The sequence below is a fragment of the Amphibalanus amphitrite genome, unplaced genomic scaffold (genome assembly GCF_019059575.1).
Source record: "Amphibalanus amphitrite isolate SeventyFive unplaced genomic scaffold, NRLGWU_Aamphi_draft 000063F_arrow, whole genome shotgun sequence".
NCBI lineage: Eukaryota > Metazoa > Arthropoda > Thecostraca > Balanomorpha > Balanidae > Amphibalanus > Amphibalanus amphitrite.
Window position 1 is genome coordinate 840828 of NW_024881559.1, and position 21847 is coordinate 862674.

Consider the following 21847-nt stretch of genomic DNA (forward strand, 5'->3'; position numbering starts at 1 on the left):
GCAGTGGGCAGAGCTTAGAGCTTGTGTATGGTCCGACTGCACACAGGGCCCGTGAACAGCCCTCAGATAGGTCATAGGTATGCATAGGTTTCAATTTTCAAAAGTACCTATAATAATCAGCTAGCATAAAAACTCATTCTAAGAATTGTGGCTGATAACCCTGATTCTGAAGCCACGCCCATTCCATGGATCACACACATATCACCTTCACCTTAACTTACACACCACAGCATGTTATATCAATATGTTATATGTATATACCTACACTCAAGGCCCTATATACCCTTACCCAAGATTTACCCTTACCTACACCATGGAACCCATGGGCCTACACTACAAAATAAAATGAATATGGCGCGGTGCCTATTTACACGCGTCAATTATGTCATTGATGCGCCACAATACCTACCTGTCAGCCATATTGGAAAACAAATGCTCGTTTTTCTAAATACTCATTCTGGCTTTTCTAAGGCTTGCCGAGCTTAGAAAATTTTACCATTAAATTCAGAAGACAAAGTTGAGGGGTGATTTGAATTTTGACAAAAATTGAAGGGGTCCGCTCTCAAATGACCTTGACCTTTGACCCCTGATATCTCAGCCCCCAGAGCTTGCCGAACTTAGATAATTTAGGATATTAATAAGGGTGTCTAGATGCATTAGCTGACAAAATTTCATTAAAATCTGAGGGGTCCGCTGTAAAAGGGTCACGTGACCTCCACGTGGCTGCAAACTTTGACCTGACCTAACTTCCAGGTCAGGGCTTGCCGGGCTTAGATTTTATGCCCATCGTGCTCAGCAGGTCAACTTGCATCTGTGTGCAAATTTTGAGGTAATTCTGAGGGGTCCGCCCTCAATGACCTTGAACTTTGACCCCTGATATCTCAGCCCCCAGGGCTTGCCGAGCTTAGATAATTTTATTCTGTGATGACCAGGTCATGCTGAGTGGCTGGTGTAAATTTGGTGAGATTCTAAGGGGTCCGTTTTTATCATTTTTTCCATCGAATATGAATTTGGAATCTGAATTTGAATTTGAAGCTAAGTATATAAACGTGTTTACAGGACCATTCGGCGGTGCGATTTTCTACTTAGTATTTTCAGGAACTTTATGTGAAACATTTTATGATAAATATAAACGAATGCAAACTAAATACATTTAAGTAAATACAATATTTGCTTATTTAATGCGATTATGCTATATTTCTGTACAATAAAGTTTTGAATACCTATCTATTAATTTGACATAATTTCTGCAGGAAGTTGCAAAAAATAAAGCTCGTGATTAATGTAAACAACCGTGTTTGTCGACAAATGCAAGAAACCTAAAGACAATTGTGGAGAGGCACATAGTAACCCATTATTTGAATAACCAATGAAGTGTATAAAAACCATTTAATATGGGGAAAGAAGTGCCGCTACGATTTTTTATCAAGTGAAGTCTATTTCTCGGCTGCTCCATCAATAGTTGGTGAGTTTCAAGTTCCACAATTTCGGGTGTCCGCGGCGTTGCCGCGGAATAAGCTGAACCGGTCCAGCTTTTTCCGCAACTCCGCGGCTGTTCGCGCGCATGCGCACTCTACCCGCGGACAGCTGGCTGGCAGCGGTCGGCTGATAATTTTGTCGTTTCGGCAGCTGATTCGGCGTCCACGAAAGCGTAATGTCGCCACGGAATTGCGTTTTTGCGGAATGTCGCCCGCCGAATGGCCTAGTGTGCGGCCGCCTTTACACTCCTCTCACCGCCGTCACCACCTAGACCTAACCTACCGCGCCGTTTTCGTCGTTTCCGTTACAATTTCTGCTTCAACTTTCTATCATTTTAATATATTGTTGAATATCATCATCTGCATATATATAACGTCATTAATACTCAAAAGGAGAGATATTGGAAAGGTCCGATGCGCAGGCAATTTCTGACCTTGCAGAGATCATATCCAAAGAAATCAACCATGCAAACCCCAAAAGTTTCTCTAAATTAAAAAAATACGAAGATTTCAAGGATTTCAATTTCCCATTTGCCGATATGCATTTAAAAGTAATATTTTCTCCTGAATGTGAAAAAATGTTGACTTGTTCCTCTTTTATTAAAAAAAACGGGAAAGTTGCATCGATGTCTGACACTTCAAAGTTCAAGGAGACGTTTGCCCCAAATTCAAGATTCGCTATTTTATTAGCTAATGGCGTCATTTTTGTAAACAATTTAAAAAGGTCGTGATTCTAAGCAACTTTTTTTACTGTTTATTTTATTAGTAGGCGGCCGACTTTTGCTGCCGTTTGTCGGCATTTCATTGGTTCATAGCAGAGACTACGAAAATTTCACCAATCAAAAGCCGAGAAACGGCAGCATGCTGACAAAAGAAAGTAGTGACTGAACAGCACTCAGATTATCTCGACAATTTACGTTGCGATTGGCGTAAGTGGACGGTTATTTTATCGATATAGTGTATACAAATATTGCTTTTTTTGTGGGATTAAGATTCTATAATAGGTCGGGAACATTTTTACCATCAATTGATCACCCGGAGTCCAAGTTTTGAACTTTTTTCTTGTTCTATTACGCCTTGTATGGTGGCTGCTCCGCGGCATACCAATACACTCCAAGTCTCCAGCCTGCAAAGTATTGGTATGGCTTGGAGGTCGACGATGCGCACTGGCCCAAGTTCAAAATCTGTACCAATCCTTCAAACAGAGCCGGAAAATGTGCACCAAAGCTGGCTGAGAGAACGTAAAAAGCCGCACCGAACCCTCGCAGGTGACCAGTTGACCGCACTGACCTCACTTGCCGTCACAGTAGCATGGAAACGAAACGAGAAATACGCACCGTAGAACTAGAACATAAAGAATGTCACTCAAATGCAAGAACCCTATCTGATACCTGCCCCTGGTGATTCATCGGTATATGTCAAGTTTAGGTCCTAACTACAATTGTGGCGCTTTTGATACGAATATGAAACAGCAAAAATTTTAGGTTTTAGGTTAGGTTAGGTTGTAGGTTTGTAGGTTTTAGGTTGTAGGTAGGTAGGTTTGTAGGTTAGGTTAGGTTAGGGTAGGTTTGTAGGTTGTAGGTTGGTAGGTTATAGGTAAGTAGGTAAGGTTAGGTCAGGTTTGATTATGTTTTTTTCTTTTATTTGCGAGACATATGAGTATCATTTTTGGATTCAGGATGTCAAATAATGTATAAATATGAAAAATTTATCAATGAACTCTTCTTAGGACTTAAACTTGACATTTACCGATTCATCCAGGGTATTATGTGATGTACCATGGGTATTGGTTATCGACACTGCATTTAGCTAAAAGGGTTGACAACTTGTGAAAGTCCCAGTTACAAAAATAGAAATATGAATGACAAAAAGTGGGCCCATTGCATGCATGCAAGTTTGGCATCTCTCGTCAGGTCATAGCTGTATGGAACAAAAAATCTGATAGGCAAGTGATTCACAGCGGATTTGACTACTTAGCCGCATCAAAGTGGTGGTCCTCACTTGGCCTGCCATCAGCCATGCGCAGCTTGCCCTACCTACCACCGAGAACGCCAAACCCTCACATGAGCCAAGCGCATCTCATTCACATATGCTGCAGAATGCAGAATGCAACAAACTCAGCTTCTTTTAACGCAACCTATTGGCTGTGTCGAATGTACCCATCGCATTTGACTACTTGAAGCGGCGGAGCGGTGGTTTTCTGGCCCTCCCATCAGCTGTATAAATCTTGAATCCCTCTCATCGGCCATGCTCATCTCTCTCACTCTACCGCCAGCGCCTCACAGAGCCGAGCGGTGCGGCCGGTGCGTTTCATGTTGCAACAGTGCAGAGTGCGAACTTGGGGGCGACCCACGTGATTGATGGCAGGCCGTTCTGACCACCGCACACTCATTTAGCCCCTAGAGCACGCTAGATTACGTGATGTCGAAGCTCCAACAATGTTGACTTTCCTCACCTATTTTGTCAGGTCTGTCATTTCCTTCACTAAGCCGATTCCGTACCGCACTTTACTAAATCTGCACCGCACCATGCCAAATCCGCACCGCACCGCACCAAATCCGCACCAGCTGAACGAGCCCGCACCGAAGAGATCTCGTCGAAATTGCCGTACTTTGCAGACTGGCATACACTTACTTCCTAACAGCCCATAGGGTTTGCATCAATTGCATGTTAAACTTCCTGCGCCGACGAGCTGTATCTCACCCACCATTCAAAGAAATTAACGGCCCTTAGCTTTCAACCATTTTTGCCATTTTCCTCAAACTCAGCCATGCTCTGCCCTACAGGGGAGGTACAGGTCTCGCGGGTTTTAGCGGTAGATTTTGCACCTAGAAAATTTAGTGTACTTCAGGTTATATCCTCGTCGTCTTAAGCTTTTTAAGTGTTGAAGATGCGATCGACTTGTTGGTTCACAAGCCGGCCACGATCGTGTAAAATGGCTTAATCGTATATCGATTAGTTTCTGAGATATAACCGGAAATGTTAAAGTGCAAAAACTACCGCTTAATCTCGCGAGAGCCGTACCTATTACCTATATACAGGGTGTTAAAAACAAGTGAGCCCCCAACTAATATCGACAATATCTCTGCAACCGTGCGTCCTACAGCTTTAGGAAGCTGCTCATTAGAAAGAGTAATTAAATTCCATCCGGATAGATCACGATTCCATTACATATCTCGCACAGCACGGCCAGCATTGTGAAAAGCACAATTCAATACCAATTTTTTGGTAGAAAATTAAGAAATTTTTGGTGAAAAATGTGGTAATGGATATGGTTGAAATTTCTTCACATCTGACTGCATATTTCAGTTCACGTGCATTCATTGATTCTTCACCGTGTTTCACCACCTGGAAGTTGTAAGTAAGGTTAGGTCAGGTTTGGTTAGGTTTGGTTTGGTATGGTTTGGTTTGGTTTGGTTTGGTTTGGTTTGATTTGATAGGAAAGCATCTGTGGGTATAGGGCCTCTCCGTGGTTGCAAAAAGCAAGTGTGACGCCTGCTTTACAACTACCGCACCAAGTCAGGTACCTACCGTTATTGTTATTTCATGTTAGGTTAGGTAAGGTTGGTTCAGGTTAGATAAGGTTTTGCTATTTTTAGTTAAGTGCACCTTAATTTTTTAAATGATTTTATGAACAATTTTCTAGGTTGATAAATGGTTGTGACCAAGGGTGCGGAGCCGGAGCTGGAGCTGGACCCGCTCGAGCCGGCACATTTTGCCCGGAGCCGGTCGCCGGAGCCGTGAAACAATATAGCCCGGAGCCGGAGCCGCTGCCGGAGCCAGAGCCGTCAAAGAGGGGGGGGGGCGACTCCAGCTCCTTTTTTGGAGAGGAAAAAAGTTAATTGACCTAGTTCGGTTTGACAGTACAAGGCAGTAAAACATGTGGTACGTTATGGGCCATTACGTGGATGAAAAAAAGCTGAATACGTATCCCCAGTGTCCCACAGTACGTTACAACCTCCTGTCTGCTCCTCCCACCCCACTTCTACTGCATCCCCAGAACCTGAGAACCGGTCATCAGGTGGCGGTCATTGTTTTGGCCATCCGTATTTAATTGATCGCATAGGGAATGTACTGAGTCGGAGCCGGAGCCGAAACCGCCGGAGCCGCACCATTTTACTCGGAGCCGGAGCTGGATTCAGAGCCGACATGCCATTTCACCCGGAGCCGGAGCCGATTTTTTTCTCCGGAGCCGTCTGAAATTCCCACGGCTCCGCATCCCTGGGTGTGACAATGGTAATATGGTGCAGTTCTTATTCCGTTTTGAGCCTAGGGAGCAGACTTCCTACATATTTGTGTGTCAAGGGTTCGCTATTTGCATCCTGGAAATGTTGCATTGTTTAAATTGAATTTATTGTCTTATGGGCTATTGAAAGAATCTGCAGACTTATTGACTGTTGAAAAGTATATAACTAATAACTTTGCAGCTTATGAGCCTGGATGACACCATCTGAGAGTGAAGGAAGTGTTCTTTGTTGCTTCAATCTTAGGAATCTTATTCTGGTACATATTCTTTTAGTTTAAATCATTCATAACTTGATTGAAACTCACCAAACCTAATGATCTTCCTTATCTGGTCAGTCTGCAGAGCATGGCTCCAAATCTCATCAAATTTTGTCTCATTCTTAGACTGCTGCCCCGCTAGCTTGTCTAGAAACAACACAATATATTGTATTCACATAAGACAATATCAAGTATCAACATTGGCTGTTCATTGATCACTTCATCTTTGGGCCGATCAGCTTGTTAGCCTTTGGGACCAGACAGCCGTTGTGGAACTCCATGTTGATGTAGATGGGCGAGCCGTCCTGCTCGTCCTCTGTGGCACACTCCCACTCTGAGTCGGTGACGTCCTCGTAGACCTCCTCGTGGCTGCTGTGCAGGTAGCTCAGCCGGCCTGCCGAGCCCGAGCTGGCCAGGTTCTGCAGTGAGAAGGAGCGCGGCGCGGCGCCGGACGCGGCCAGAGGCGTGCTGCAGCCGCGCGGCTGCTCTCCGCCGCGGAACAGACCCGTCTCCGAGCGCGTCTTCTGAATCGGCGACGACGACAGGTTGTAGGTGGCCTTCTTGGCCTGTTTTGTACCGAACACCTTGTTGAGCATCTGTCGCATTGTCGATGTCTTCTGCTTGCATCCGGTGCCTCGCATTCGGATCATGTTCGTCTTGCTTTTCCTGGATTTCTCGGAGCTGTTCTGCTGCTGCTGCTGGGTGCCGAAGCCGTGTTTGTTTAGCGCTGTTTCCTCCAGTGAGCACTTGTCGTCGGCGTTCGACATCTCGTAGTAGTTGTCGAAGGCCTTGTGACTTTCGGCCGACTTGCTGCTGCCGGTGAGACTCTGCGCCAGTGACGACTTTGAGCCGAAATGGCTGAGTGATGAGGACATGGCACGCGCGTCTCGCTCGGATGAGCGCAAACTGACCGGCTGTCCGGGCAGGGTGTCACTCTGATACCGGTTCTGCACCAGCTGGTTGAAGAGCGCCTCGGCGGGCCGGGGAGGCGGTGCCGGCCGGCCCGGCAGACTGCCCGCGCGCCGGTCATGCTCCGGCTGATGGTGGCTGACGCGGACCTCGTCCGGCGGCGGCGGCTCGGCCATCTGCAGCCTGCGCACGGCGTGCAGCTGCTCGCGCAGCTCACCCAGCTGGATCTCCCTCTCGCGCAGCCGCTCCTGCAGCCGGTCCAGCTCGCTGGCGGCCGCTGACGAGGCGCGCACGAACTCGGCGCGCAGCACGGCGTTGGCGGCCACCTGCTGCTGCGCTTGCCGCAGCGCCTGGCGCGCCGCCTCGGCCGCCTGCTGAGACATCTCCAGCTGCTGCCGCGTGTGCTGGTGCTGCTGCTGCTCCTGGATGAGCAGCTGCCGCTCCTGTTGCAGCTGCTGCTGCTCCTGGTAGAGCAGCTGCTGCACGGCGGCCAGCTGGAGGCGCGTCTCGTTGTGCTGGCGTCGCTCCTCCTCCAGCAGTTTGCGGCTGTCGGGCGGTGGTGGCGGCGGCGGCGGCTGGCGCGGCTGCCAGGGCTCACTGCTGCCGTTCGGGTGGCCGCGCTGCCGCACCTCTCGCCGCGCCGGTCTCTCGGGAGGCCGCGGCTGCGGCTGCCGCTGCTCCCCGCCCGCCGGCTCTCCCGGCGCCGGCCGCGGCCAGCTGTGTGTGTCGGAGCGGTCGGCGCCCTGCGACCGGCCGGTGCCAGGGGGCTGAACCGGCTGCCGGCCGCCGCTCGCCGGGTCCGCCGTCCTCTCCGGCTGGCCGGGCGCGCGGCCGGCGCCGCTGAGCCGCGCTGGTCTCGCGGGGCGGGGCGGCGGCTCGCCAGCGGTCTGCTGCCGGCCGGCGGCGGGCGACTCGGGCCGCGGGGGAGCGGGGGCGTCCCGCCGCGGCGCCGCCGACTGCTCCAGACGACGGCCGAAGAAAAGGTGCGCCAGCCGGCCGGCACGGTTCGGCCTAGTCCGTTCGGTCGCAGACTCTAATGGTGGAGTCGGCGTCGGAGTTGGAGTCGCCAATTGTTGTCGACTGCCGGCTGGCGTCAGCGGCTGCTGGCTGGTCACTGGTGTAAAATGCTGCTGGCTGGCAGCTGGCGGCGTTACCTGATGCTGGGTGACTGCTGGGGCCGTCTGGTGCTGGCTGACGGCCGGAAGCGGCTGGTGCTGGCTGACCGCTGGTGCAAACTGGTGCTGCATGACGGCTGGCGAGGAGTGTTGGTGACAGAGAGCTGATGCAGGCTGCTGTCGATTGACGACTGAAACGGGCTGGTAGTAGCTGGTGACTGTTGGCGGCTGATATTGGCTGACTGTTGACGCAGGCTGGTGATAGCCGACCGTTTGCGCAGGCTGATGTTGGCTGACTGAAGGCACATTGTGGTATTGGCTGACCGTTGGCGCAGGCTGGTATCCACTGACTGACGCCACTGGCTGGTATGGGCTGCCGGCAGGAGCCGGCTGGTGATGACCTGGTGGCGCAGGCTGCTGATTGTCGGCTGGCTCAGGCTGGTAAAGGCCGACCGCCGGTGCAGGCTGATATCGGCTGACTGCTGGCACAGGCTGGTACTGGCTGACGGCAGGAGGCGGTGGGCGATGGCCTGCGGCGGAGTGAGGCTGGTACGGGCTGCCGGCCGCTGTAGGATGCGGCTGACCGCCCTGGTGGCTGTGTGAGCTGGACACCACCTCAGCGGCGCGCTGCGGTGGCTGCGGAGCTCCGAGAGAGTCGAGGAGGGCGAGGCCGGCCGGCCGGGCGGCGTCTGCTCCCTCCGGCGGGGCGCACGGCCGGTGCAGCTGCGGCGGCGGCGGCCGGCTGTAGGCCGGCGGCGGGCCGCTCACCACACCGCCGGCCGCGGCCATCTCGGCGCCGGTGCGCTCACACAGACTGGTCAGACGCTCGAGCTCACTCCACAGATCGTCCATGACTGCGCGGCGCCGCGCTCCGACCGCCGCCGACACCGCTTCCGAGCCCATTCAGCCCGCCGCTGAGACGGCAAACAGTGCGCGACAGTGGACCCAGGGGCGCTCAAACCGGCGCGCCGCTGACCACTGGCCGCTGGCTGTCTGCGCCCCCTGCCCGGAGGGCGGCGCCTCGCCCTCAGGCGGCGCCTCGCACGGTCAGAGGCGTGGCTAGGAGCTGGCGCTGGGCGGTACCCGCTGCGGCCCGCGACAGGAGACGTCGGTACGGACTATTGGGGTTGATGATCATATAGCTGAAAAGTATTGTGTCTCAGTTGTGAAGAAATTGAAGAAATAAGTCAGAATTCCATAGAAGTTCACCAGAAAAGTGATAAGGTTATGTATGTGCTCATTGTTTTGACGTTTTGGGCCAGTGGTGATCTTATAAGTTCCACATCGCTAGAAAGCATCAGAAACGAGTCGGGAAGTTCGGGACACTACCTACACATGGTACCAGCTGTTTGTCGGTGGAGGCGTGTCGTTAGTGAGTCATGTTTCACATTGGTTTCTGTTTAGTCAATTAGATGACAGGTACCTATCACTTCTGGTTCACATGTGGTCTCCTATTTTGTTTGATCGAAATGCACATTTGAAATTGATACCCAATACCCATCCATGCCTACACGAGGCATCATGCTTGTTTTCATTGCAAGGTGGATGGCATTGTGTACATAGTTATAGTTTGGGCAGTTCTTTTTCTTCAATGGAATGCAAGCAACATTGTACTAGCAAATGAATTCTTACCCAGAAGTGATCGACACTGATAGGGATAAAGGTTGTCAGACCTTACTGACGCATAGCCAGGTATTGCTTAATGCATAATTGCTGTTTCCAAAAGAAGGCCCATCCAATGTATGGTGATCAGATTCTGAACACTTCACAGAGTGTCAACGCTGGGGGCTGTGTGTACGTTCTATCTGTTGTGACAGATACACAGAGTTCTTCCACCCGGTTCCGCCCTCCCCGCTGCCCCCCGTCCGTTCGGTCCAAGTCCAGTGCCCCGTCCGAGTCCAGTGCCGGGCAGGTTTGTGAGCCGCATGTGACAGCGGGCGTCACTGGCGCCCAGATAAATAAACAATCGTTAGCTGTCGGCCGAATCCGTCGGCCGTTGCTCTGCTCTGTGTCACCGGCTGCTGATGCAAACTGGGTGTGCAGTGGCCGCCGGCACAGGGTCAGCGCCTGACCGCGGCCAGCGCGCCGCCCTCCCACCCGCTGACCTTACCGCGGCCACCGACGAACAGACGCACTCCCCCACCCAGAACGGACAGCCGACAGGGTGTCATGTGAACGCACTGCTTACTCCCTGGCACTTATACTAACCCTCTGTTCTTTGCCTTTCAGACTGAAATTCTCCATGCATTTCTCTGGCACATCTCATGGCGCTAACGGTTTTGGAAGCGAAGCTGAAAAGTTCTAATTCGGCGCTAGTTTTTCTCCAAGAGCAGCATCAAAATGTGCTCCGTGGACTCCATGCCGAGATTGACTCTCTTCGACGACAGTGCCAAGGTAGGGACCGATTTAATTGGAATCAGGTGATCAGTATTGTTAAAGGTCATGTTTGATCAATGCTAGTCTTTCCGCTGGCGAAGAAAACTAGAGATATCATGGCGGGATCAAAATGCAACAGATTCGGAATAGCATAGAAACATATTGTTATCTATGTGGCGAGGCATTAGGGCAATAGCTGCAGATTGATCGGTACGATCCCAATGGCATTTTTCTTGACACAAACCCATCGTTATCTTCATTGAGCACTCCTATCGCGTTGTGTGTATGTGAAGCGGCGTTGGCTGATCTGGGAGCACCCCCTCTGTGTGCCGCCGCGCCGGCCGCCCGCTGACGTCCAGTACGGCCGGCGCTCCCGCAGAGCTGCAGTTCCAGCTGGCCACGCAGACGTCCCAGCAGGTGACTGAGGCCGAGGAGCGGCACCGCCGTCAGCTGGGTGAGCTGCAGCGCCGCCTGCGACAGCAGACAGAGACGGCCGACCGACTGGAGACGGAGCGCCGCCAGCAGCAGGACGCCGTGGCCGCCCTGCAGCAGCAGGTCAGATACGGGGGAACTCAGCCGGGGCGGGGAAACAGCCGTATGAGGTGGGTAACTCTCACACACCTCCTCTATCACAGGCCCTAGCGCTGATTTTGGTCGCCAGGCTAGGGCCAGGTGTTTCCGGACATTCTCGATGGAGATACGCTGCAGTACAGGTGCTCAGGTCCGCTGAATTGTGAAACTGGTTTGCTACGAAATTGCACGCTAATTGACTCAGCACAAACCACCTTTTTGCCTTACAACAGCTGCTATCCACCATTAGTTACTTTCTGTCCTGTCTGTTACATTTTTGGTGGTTACGCACACAAAACAAAATTTGTCGTTTTGAAGAGTACCTGAGTCAGAAGGCGCGCGCTGTTTGAGAAAGGCAAGGGTTGAACAATTGGGTGACGTCTTCGTGCGCAGTGCTCCGCAGGTGAAGCGGACGGTGCTAATTGTCTGTGGTGTGACGCCGACTCTCGTTTCCTCTGCAGGTGAAGTGGACGCAGCTGCAGCTGAATAACGAGGGCGACGCGCGCGCGCAGACGGCGCGTCACCTGCGAGCCGAGATCAGTGAGCGTGATGACGCCATCCGCCATCTGACGGCGCAGCTGCACGAGGCGCGTGCGACCGGCGCGCGACTGCGCCGCCTCTCGCGGCCACGGAACGCCTCGTCGTCTTCTTTGTGCGTCGGCACGGCGTCGGTGGCCTGTCAGACGGAGGCGCCGCCGGCGGTGGCGGGCACCGACTCTCGGCCGGGCACCGGTCTCAGCCGGCTGAGCGAGGAGGAGGCGGCGCTGGTGCGTCCGGTGGGCCGCGGCCGCCGGCCCTCGGCCGCCGTCTCGCTGCCGCCCATCGAGCTGAACCAGTCGGTGGGCGTGGCCGGCGGCCGGGCGCTGATCCGCCAGCAGCTGCGGCTCGCTGTCGACCGGGGCGCCGCCGCCGACTCGTTCTGAGCCCACCGCCAACTCGTTCTGAGCGCCGCCGACCGCCGCCCGACGACCGGTAAGCGCCGCCGACCGCCGCCCGACGACCGGTAAGCGCCGCTGCGGCCGGCTCAGGCGTCCGAGGGCGACTTCGATCGAGTGTTAGCGAATACTACTGCGTGCACATAGACAATATTTACTATCATCTAGTGTAAGAGCCAATGTGCTTTAGCCGAATGTTCCTGGTTTGTGAAGACAGAGCACGTCGTCCTCAAGCTGTGTATGTCGTACTGCAAATTGTATCGTTTAAACCTAAATCACTAACCATTGGCATCGGATAGGACCATAGTTATTCCCTCGCTGCCAACGGAGTGTGGGCCGTCCCGGTACGATCTAGCCCTCCAGGCCGCTCCTCGGCACAGTATCCGTCCGTGGAGTTTTCCCTCCTGCGACCGTTTGACCTACCGTCTCCGGTACGGTCCGCTCAGTATTAGTACTACGCTCCGTCCACGACCCGTCGCTGGCACCCATCCGTGGTGTGTGGGGCCGGGGGTCGGACAGAGGTCGCCACAGAGCTCCCTCCCTCCGAGTGATACGGATGCCAAGCACCGATAGATGAGTGAGTGAGGATGTCAATTCCTGAACACGCCGTCAGTCCTGGGGCTTCGAGTAAGATGATATGCGTTCATGCTCACTATCCTTGCCAATATAGACAGATGAGTTCCAGCTCAATTTAGCGGCGTCGTTATAGCGGTCCCTTGTGTTCGCTTGCATGGGACGTTTGTTGGCGTTCAGATCTTACAGAAAGTACAGATTGCACAGCATTCTTCAGAAAATTGTCCTGTCGATGATCTAGGTACCGGTGTTTGTTTAAGGTCGTTATTTTACAACAAAATGGCGGCTATTTTTATGACAATACGAATATCCCTGGATAAAAGACTATGGAATGATCAGGTAAAGCTCGTTGCCGCCTATATTCTGAGTTAAATTTTCGCTGCATCACAGTCTTTTCTGGCTCCATTAAGCGCACCTCGCCTGCTGGTAATGTGATGGTGGTGAGCAAGTAGCTGCTTCAGTGCCTTGAATAGCTGACTGGTGTACGGTACGCCTATGTATGTCCTTCGCTCTTGATAGTTCGGGAGTGTTATTCCATGAAACTGATTAGAATGGAAGGAACCATCGAAGGTAGCGATGGTACCAGCTGTTAGTGTCAGTTAGCCGGCGCCTGGTATTGAGCTTTGCCTGCCAAGTCGATCCGCAGCTATACGGAGCAGCTGAATTGATCCCTGGCCGGTGCTGCTGTTTTTACCTTTCTCTGCACTTCCTGGCGCTTCACTATCGTTCTGGGCACCCGCCTGCTCATTCCAAGAGCCTCTTTGGTTCCCCTGGCACGCACCGTAGCAGAGTACCTCCCCCCCCCCCCCCTGGTGACACTGCACGTGATACCGTGATAGAGTCCGTCCCACGCTGTGATACCCCTGCTACACGATTGCACGCTGCTAGTCACTCTCGATCTCACGGCCCGGAGAAACTCAGGCACCCCTGTAACACACCTAGTCGCACCTGATCTCACTGGGAGCACGGCTGGGACACTTGGAGGAACAAACACCTTTTGAGAACGACGGGTCGGGTGGTGCGGCCATAATTTACTCGCGATTGGTTCTCGAGGATGAGAGGATGTATTTGCTCGACTTGTTTAGCTTGAGTTCGTAATAGTATATTGCAGACTATGATAGTCTAATAAATCGCTTGTTGTAGGTTGTATGATGAAGGGAAATCGAATGGTATTTTGGGCGTTGTGTTGCTTGCTAAATTTCCCTGTCTTGTTTAAGAGGAAAATGGCGCGACATTGAGAGAGGCTCCTGCCCTGGCCCAGCCCTGGTTTCCCGGATGTGAAGAGATGTGCATGTTTTCGTGTGTCTGACTCGTGTGTTATTGCCATTGCCGTAGTGGCCGATGGTGGGTGGAGTCTGTTTTCGTCCAGTGTTATTCACTGGTCTCATTTCTGGTACTCGCCATGGGCTATATATACAGCCGTCCAAAGAACGCACCAACCTGCGACTGTTCTCCATGCGCTTGTGATATTGGAGCTGATTTCAATATAGCTCTGCGACTATTGTTGAAAATTCTTGTCCGTGGTCATATGTCTTATTTATTGCATGGAGTAACGGTGTTAAAATATCAAAGCACTATACCATACTATTTATTTTCATTTAGAATATGCACATATTTCATATTTCAGTATAACTTTACAGAGCTAACTATTGTGAGTGTTGTTAGCGAATGTCAAGTATTGGTTGAAGAATTCTCGTGTTCGTATCAATACATCGTGAACTCTATTTTTGCGCGTTTTGTCTAGTCTTTTAGACCGTTGATGCCTGAATATGGTAATCCTTTTCACCAGTTTCTTCGTGCAACGGCTTTAGTACAGAATAAAAAACATTCAAAATGATTGAAGATGCACCATCGCTTTCAAAGTACACATGTATTTACACCTTACTGTATGAGTGTATGAAGTATAGATGACGTTTATTAGTAATCACTTCAATCACTCAGTGCACTTCAGTGCAGTTATTAGTAATCACTTTCTAGGAGTCATCAGACTTACAGTCATTTATGCGACTATTAGACCTATATATTCTGGCCTCGCTTCATGACACGGTTTATAATAATGAGACCTGCCTCAAGCGAACACCTATCATGGCTTGATGCGAAGCTATGGCATTCGTTACAGACCGTGATTGCATTCACATCTTGAGCATGATCGATGTTCCCCGAAAGGACACGCGCAGTGCGCGGCTGTTGCGTGCCTGCTTGGTTCACCATGACTCAAATCCTCGACTGTACACTTGTACAGCATCTCACGTTATGCGGTATTGCTCCAGTGGCACACCCAGTTCACTCCAGAAAGCAGACTGTTTCAAAGATGGCCGTCGTCAGGAGTGCTGATCAGGGTGCATATTGCATATTGTTCATCCTAGCCTCGCTACAAAACCGCAAATTACATGAAGTGAAAACTCAGTGGACACATAAACGGTAGTTTTACCGGATAAGATTGCAATGGTCCACCCGTATTATTCTGGTCTAGCACTGTGTCAGCGCTCATCAAGGGTTATGAGCGGTCAAGGGTTAAGCAGCGCTCCGACAAGGGCTCTGTGAACAGACATGCTCTCGGAGTTTCTGAGACGTCCTCGCTCATCAGTCAGTTCTGTTCTGCGCACCTACGATATGTTCGTACTTCGTACCGTCAGTCACACATCGTCCGACGTGCCTCACACCGTGGCCAACCGGGGATGATAATGCCCTCAGACACACTCTGACACAACCCACCGAGCCTCCGTGCGGCCCCGTGCGGTCCCACGCGGCCCTCAGACGCCGCCCGACGCGTAGCCGACCACGCCGCAGCCGGTGCGGCCGCTCTGCCGGTCCTGCACCAGCACCAGCCGGCCGAGCACACTGCGCGTGCCCGTCAGCGAGACAGCAGAGTCTAGCAGACGGAAATGGTTGGACGCCACCGCCGTGTAGCCGAGGTCTCCGAGCGAGCGCGACGGGTCGCCGTGCCTGCCGTGGCTCTTCTGCCGGGCGGGGGTCAGCGGTCAGACGGCGGGCTTCGTGCAGTCTGATTACACACCACAGCTACCTATCAGCTCATGACTCGGCATATCTTGCATATAAATCACACTGGCGGCCTTTCCAGTCGATATTACTTATAGAATCGGTTCTTAATGGCCAATCTTCGTCACGCGAAGAATTAACATGCTTCAACATGCTGGTTCATGCTACTCCATCAAAGCCCCAGGAAGCCAAATTGTTAGCGACCTCGGGCACCCTCCACCCCGAACGCCAGTCTTACGAACTAAGCCCACCACGGTGGGTTGGCTGTCCTCGGTGACTTACGCCGTAAGGGTTGAACTGGTTCAGGTTCTGTAGACTGCAGCCGGCTCCGAGATCTCCGTACTGGCCAAACACCACGCGCAGACTAGTCTCCGAGTCTGTGGGACAGTCCAGCGGTCAGAACCAGGGCAGTTTGGGACAGTCAGCTACAGAAGTCTGTGGAACAGTCCACCGGTCAGAACCAGGAGTCTGCAGAATAGTCCAGCGGTCAGAAACAGAAGTCTGTGGGACAGTCCAACGGTCAGAAACAAAAAGTTTGTGGGACAATCCAGCGGTCAGCCAGTTCTCAGCCCAGCGTGGAACAGTCAACCGGCTTCAGGCCGCTTCATTGGCTGTCGCATCATTCATTGCCACATCCGGATTCCAGTTTCTGCGGCAGCTCTATAGGAGATTAACCTGCGCACCGACGGGGGGGGCGGATATCCGCCCCCCCCCCTGAGGTTTTTCGCAAATAGCGGAAAAACCGCCGCGCGTAGCGCCGCGAAATTTGGTATGACTATTCCCTCATCAATTTTACACATGGTGTGCAAGTTTGAATCTCCTACCTTTCAAGGTCAGGTCACCAGGTCACTTTGAATGACCCAACCTCAAGTCACTTTTTTGCAACTTTGTCACCGTGCCAGAGCTACAGTAGATGTCGGAGGCCTTTGAAAGTCGCAGGATGTTATTAGGTCATTAGTAGCTACAATTTGTATATCTCGGAATTTTGATATCGGTGACCTAAGGTCAGGTCAATTTCGCGACCTCCCCATTATAAGTCAATGGGGGAAAATCAACTCCCTGTTTTTACCACTAAAACGGGTCGGAATGGCCCCATATACCATACATGACTTCATATACGATCAACCTTCACTACCTTGAGGTCTGTTTTGTTGTTGGGCAGCTGTGAGGTCATGTGACGTCATCAAATGTCACCAAAGGTTTTTGGCCAATAACTCCGTACAGGAACAAGATACAGATGCGTGAATGGTCTCATTGTGTTCAGCTCGTCAAGACGCATCGAATGATATACATGATGACCTCGAGGTCACGTGACCTGAGGTCAACCTTTGACCTTGACCTTCCGAGGTCAACATATATATCATTCGATGCGGATTGACGAGAAGATTACGATGATGCCCTTAGTTTGTTCCTATCTTGACTAATTCGAAAGTTATTCGAGAAAAACTCTCTCCATATCTAGCGCCGCCATTTTGACTTTTTCGACCCCTGTGACGTCATCTTTGACCTGACCTGAAAATGACCTTGGTAAAAATTGTAGATCTTGACCGTGCGTACCCGATGCCGTTTACCGCTTGTCGCTATCTTGCTTCGTTCTCGAGATCTCAGGGGGGGGCGGTCATCCGCCCCCCCCCCCGTCGGTGCGAAGTTGGCGCAGACCCCCGTCGGTGCGCGGGTTAAAGTGGCATTGATGTTCCTGAATCACCCTGGCTTGGTTCCTAGCATTTTCCGAGCCCTCCGCTTTAGCCCCTACGAATGTGGCTTTACTGGACTATGGGAAACCGTTTCCAATCTTTCCGCTATCCCCTGGGGTTGTGTGCCGTTACCAGACTCTCAGCAGCTGCAGCCCATCCCGTGACTTTACCGCGCTCTCGGTTGCAGCCTGTCGTACCGTATATACGGCGCTACCTGTCTTTCGGCTGCAGCCCATTGTGCCGTGGTGTTAGCGAACTCTCAGCGCCCGAGTCTCTGACCTTGTACGAATCCATCGATGTCGACCGGTCCCAGCGGCGGCTTCTGCTGCGTCAGGTACAGGGTGCCGGCAATGTCCCCGCTGAGCATCACCACCGCCTTCAGCGGCTTCCGCGTCTGTGAAACACACACACATTATCAGATGACGGGTCATCTACGTGCTGCACTTTTTATAGTGGACGGTCAAAGCTCGGTTAAATTTCGCACAAGCTCACGCTCGTGTTCAATGAACAATGTTTCGAAGATGGTCAAGGGTCTGTGCATTGTGCTATGTCAATCAAAGGCTGACCACTGTCTGGTCAGATGAGACGTCCAATGAAAGCTGTGGGAGCAGATTCATAATATCCCCCTATCTGGCTTGTTCAGTCAGTGAGATCCGTTTATACTTTCGGTTCCACTCTCTCGACCGGGCGTTATCTGTGAGGTCACTGTGTGAGCGCGCCGCCGGCGTACGTACCAGTTTGGTGGGGTACAGCAGCAGCTCGTACAGTTTGTTCTTGCCGGGCAGGGTGACCACGCGCGTGTCGCCCACCGCCTCGTTGATGTAGAGCTGACTGGGCGCCGACGGGTGGCTGGTGAACACCCGCTTCCCGACCGCGTCCCGCTCGGAGGAGGTCGGCCCCGCCAGCAGCACGGCGGCCGCCACCAGTACGCTGAAACGTATACACGAGTCAAGTGAGGAGGTGAAGCTTCGTAGAGTAATAGGTTGGAATCGGACAGACCCGACACCAGGTACACTGTAAGCGCCCGTTGGTGGCGTTCTTTATAGTTATTTTTCTCTTCCCTCAGTACAGCGCAGGCTTATCATTCGGGCTACTTTACTCTAATACACTGGAATGAGACCCATACCGACATACGATTGCGTGCAACAATTGCGTGCATGCGTGAGCGTGCACGGCGACAAATCACATGCAGGCATCCGACGCACCGTGCCCCTCGGATCCATAGCCGCCGTGTGCCGACTCGCGTGTTTATGGCCGTGTTTTCCGACCGGTTCCGGCTCGAGAGCGGTGCCTTTGAGTTTGAGATACGTGCGGCGCCTCCGCCCGGTCAGAGGAAGGTCGCGGGGGACCGGCGGCGGCCACTGCGGCCCGCTCTGACTCGGCTCCTCTCCCGGCCGACTCCGTAACGGCGCGGCGGAGAGGTGACGGTATTCTAATCCGTATGACTCATCGGGCTGCCGGTGGCTGGAATAGCCGCCGGGTGCTTACGTGCGTACTGCGTAATCACTATGGTATCTGAGTGATGGAGCGACGCGCTTATTCACGCCTGGATAAACGGCGGGTGAGGATGACATCACCTCGGCCGGGTGTGACCTGGAGGGAAAGATACATCGCCCTTTCGTACCAGATCGACCTTAAGCAACAATGAAGTGCGGTCATGAAAATTGATTGTAGTTGTAAACGTAATTGCTACGCGATTTTAAACAGTACCCTCATGACCATCACGGAAGAAAATTAAATATATCGTTTACTTCGACTTCGATCCGTTTAGAGGCAAGAGGGCTTACTGATTTCTCATGGAACGAGTCGTCACATCCTGAGCACTGCCCGCGGGGTGACATTGGCAAGGCCATTGCGGACGTTTTTGCTACATGCACGTCCTGTCTGCAGGCGGCGGATCGGCGGCGCCTGGGAAAGCGCCGGTGTTTAGGGTCGGCGCCAGTCTGTGGCTGCGGTGCTAACAGGGGCCGTCCGTTGTCGGACCACGCGCGGGTTCAAGGCCGCTGGGAAGGACAGGGTCAGGGTCGCGGGCGCCGCGCTGAGGCTGCTTCCCCGGCCGCTCCGGGCCGGGCTGACCCGGAACTGCGGAGCAGGGGTGGGCCGGCAAACGGCCGTCTCTGTGCATTATCTCGGAGGAGGAGAGCCGTGAATTACCGCCCCCGCGGAACAAAGACGGAGGCACGTCGGTATACAGACGATGCCAGGGTAGCATTACGCGGGGCATCGAGAAATGGCAGTCCTCGTCATACCACTCCCTGGGGAAGGGTCAAACTCAGTGCCAGCGTCAGCAGCTCAAATGAGTTCTGGACACCTTGGCAGCCGCTTTTGTTTTGCTAGGCATCCCTATTATCACTGGTACTAACAATAGGGCAGCAGCCATACGCATTGCATACGCACCGCCGCAGCCATGGCACACCGGTCTGCGGCAGAAAGCGTCTGTAGTTAGGAACCTTGCAGCTCCCGCCCTGCCCCGACGCGACGGTCGCCGAACCGCGTTTCGGCTCTCTGAGCGTGCAAGCAAGATGGGAAGCTGATTATCATCAAGATCGATCCGAAATACATTCCTTATCGCCAGATGTGAGGTCGCCGAAATGGTGGACCTGATATGCGATATCCGGAAGAGGAAACGGTTTGGTCGTTTGCTGTGCAATCCATGGACTTTGTAATTTTTATACAGTAAAGCTTGGAGAAATCTTACTTCAGTGCGGTTAGTGGCAGGTGATTGCATGAAGCGACAAATGAAAACTTCAGGGATGGGGTGCCAGAGAAACCCTCCAATCAGGTACACGCATTGCAACCGTTATTTGATGCAACCGAGACCGAGTCCTAAAAGCGCTGTCGAAGCGGCGGGAGATTACCGAAATTCTTCACTCCGCCACGAACATAAAAACCAAGGACAGTGAAATATGTACATTATTGCCAAACCGACGAAGACCTGCGAGAGGGTCAGGTTTTACGTAGTGACACGACACTTTGTCGACGATACGTTTCAACGCGTTCAAGCGCAATTCTTAGTTTAGACGACAACTGGGGAACGGATATGTGCTTTCAGTGGCGGTTATTTCCAACTGAGACGGTACCGGCAGCACAGTGGGTCAATTTCGATTGAACTTTTCTATCCCGATGTGTCAGTCTATTCACAAAACGCATCGAACAGCAAGGGAACTTGGACCAGGAGTAGCCATTTGCGGTGATTGATCTGATGCGGATTCCCAAGTAGGACTATCCTATTCATATCTTGAGCTTATGCAGTAGCATACCTATGCATTATGCAGTCACATGACATCGAAACTGAAAACTGTGAGACGGCAATATCCGACATCATAATCGAAATGATATTGGTGCGATACAGACAGGTAGCAGCGCGAGATCAAGGCGAGACAGAGCTGGTGGGTCATGGGTGAGCTTTGGAAGTCTGGGAGCATATTAGTGACAAATTAAACATGAAACAAATCCCAATGCCTTCCGAGTGGCTGGGCTCTGGGCTCACCTGAGACTACGGATGGTCCGGTGCATGTTGTCGGCTCCGATGGCGGCGCGTCAATGCCCCGGCCGGCTCCGGCGGAGCCCGACTCTCGGCGGCGGCTCCTCTCCCGCCCGGGGCGACCGCCGCCCCCGCCCCCGCCCCCGCCGCGGCCGGTCACACGGCGCCGGTCCCACCAGCCAGCCGCAGCTCACATGTAAACGGCGAGTTCCTCGGCATACCTGCACAGAACGCAAGGGCCAAAGGCCCCATCAAACGTCATATGTTCCGCGAGCACAAACTATGAATTGTTAATCGAAATCGAGAGGTGAGAGAACCCAGAGTATTTAGATAACAGATAAACTATGCAAGTATGCTCTGGATAAAACAAGACGACCACATCGATGTTTGCTATCACATGCTGCGAGGGGACGAGAAACACAACACCAATTGACATCGCAAACGCTGAAGGCCTAAAATGAGCACCAAGGCCGAAGAACTTGCCGAGTAACTCAACAGCGTCACTTCTTTTCGAAAAAAATCTTGTCACGTTTCCTTGGGCTTCCGGACAAAGGCAATAAATCAACGTCACGCGACATAGCCTTGGGGAAGTCGCAGATGAAGCCAATTAAATAGGCACTATTGATACACACACTGAAGCTGAGGTTGTTCCGCAAACGGAGCCTGTAAAAGTAATACTATTTGCGAAATACCATGGTCGGACGCAGAAAGACGCGACTAACGTTAACAAGCAACTGTTGACAAAGTACGGTAACTTGGCAAATTCCAAGATGACACGGGTCTGTAAATATACGATCCTTAGTTAGTCGTGTCTATCACTCATGCATTTCCCCATTTTGCAATATTTTGCCACATCTCCAACCCTGAAAAAACAGCCTATAAGCGAATCTCTGACACAGCACAGCGCACTACGTGCAACATACCCTCAGCATTGAGCGTCGCCGTCATGGCCGCATGGTCGAGCGCCGCGCGGCGGCCGGTCCATGGCGGAAGTGACCGGTGACGCACCCGGCGGCCGTTAGCCGACAACCAATGACCCCGGCTCGCCAGGCAGCCGGTATATCTGATGTGTCGCCCGGTTATTCCAGCCGGGATAACGTCAGCCGACCGCAACACCGCCGACCGACGGTCTTCGTCCATCATTCCCATCAATTAGCCCGCGTCGCCACGAGCGCTGCAGCCATCCCGAAAATCCACCGAAGCTACTGTA

The 21847-nt window shown here is 52.6% G+C and overlaps 3 protein-coding genes across 16 annotated transcripts in view; 1 reads left to right on the top strand and 2 right to left on the bottom strand.

Annotated features, from left to right (window-relative positions):
• Positions 1 to 2923, bottom strand: part of LOC122378685 (ATP-binding cassette sub-family D member 3-like) — a 47122-nt gene extending 44199 nt beyond the window's left edge. Inside the window, exon 1 of one of the 7 annotated variants that reach the window (XM_043360039.1) lies at positions 2870 to 2923. The gene's annotated coding sequence lies outside the window, so the exon portion shown is untranslated. The other 6 variants (XM_043360030.1, XM_043360032.1, XM_043360029.1 and 3 more) reach the window with 6 other exon arrangements.
• Positions 1327 to 14183, top strand: LOC122378687 (coiled-coil domain-containing protein 92-like). Of its 8 annotated transcripts, none has more exons than XM_043360044.1 (5): positions 2255 to 2407; positions 10235 to 10399; positions 10761 to 10936; positions 11413 to 11873; positions 11927 to 14183. In XM_043360044.1, coding segments are annotated over exons 2-5 (768 nt in total). In that variant the 5' UTR covers positions 2255 to 2407; positions 10235 to 10269; the 3' UTR covers positions 11928 to 14183. The 8 variants fall into 8 exon arrangements, with proteins under 8 accessions (XP_043215981.1, XP_043215986.1, XP_043215985.1 ...); XM_043360045.1 differs by having other exon boundaries at positions 2407 to 2437; XM_043360046.1 differs by lacking the exon at positions 2255 to 2407 and adding an exon at positions 1327 to 1465 and having other exon boundaries at positions 11413 to 14183.
• LOC122378691 (superoxide dismutase [Cu-Zn] B-like) lies at positions 12755 to 21207 on the bottom strand. Its single transcript, XM_043360068.1, has 5 exons — positions 20644 to 21207; positions 17888 to 18083; positions 17433 to 17547; positions 15742 to 15836; positions 12755 to 15419 (listed from the first exon to the last, which is right to left on the bottom strand). The coding sequence occupies exons 1-5, from the start codon at positions 20667 to 20669 to the stop codon at positions 15213 to 15215; spliced, it is 639 nt and encodes a 212-aa protein (XP_043216003.1). The 5' UTR covers positions 20670 to 21207; the 3' UTR covers positions 12755 to 15212.
• Positions 21208 to 21847: the final 640 nt, after the last annotated feature.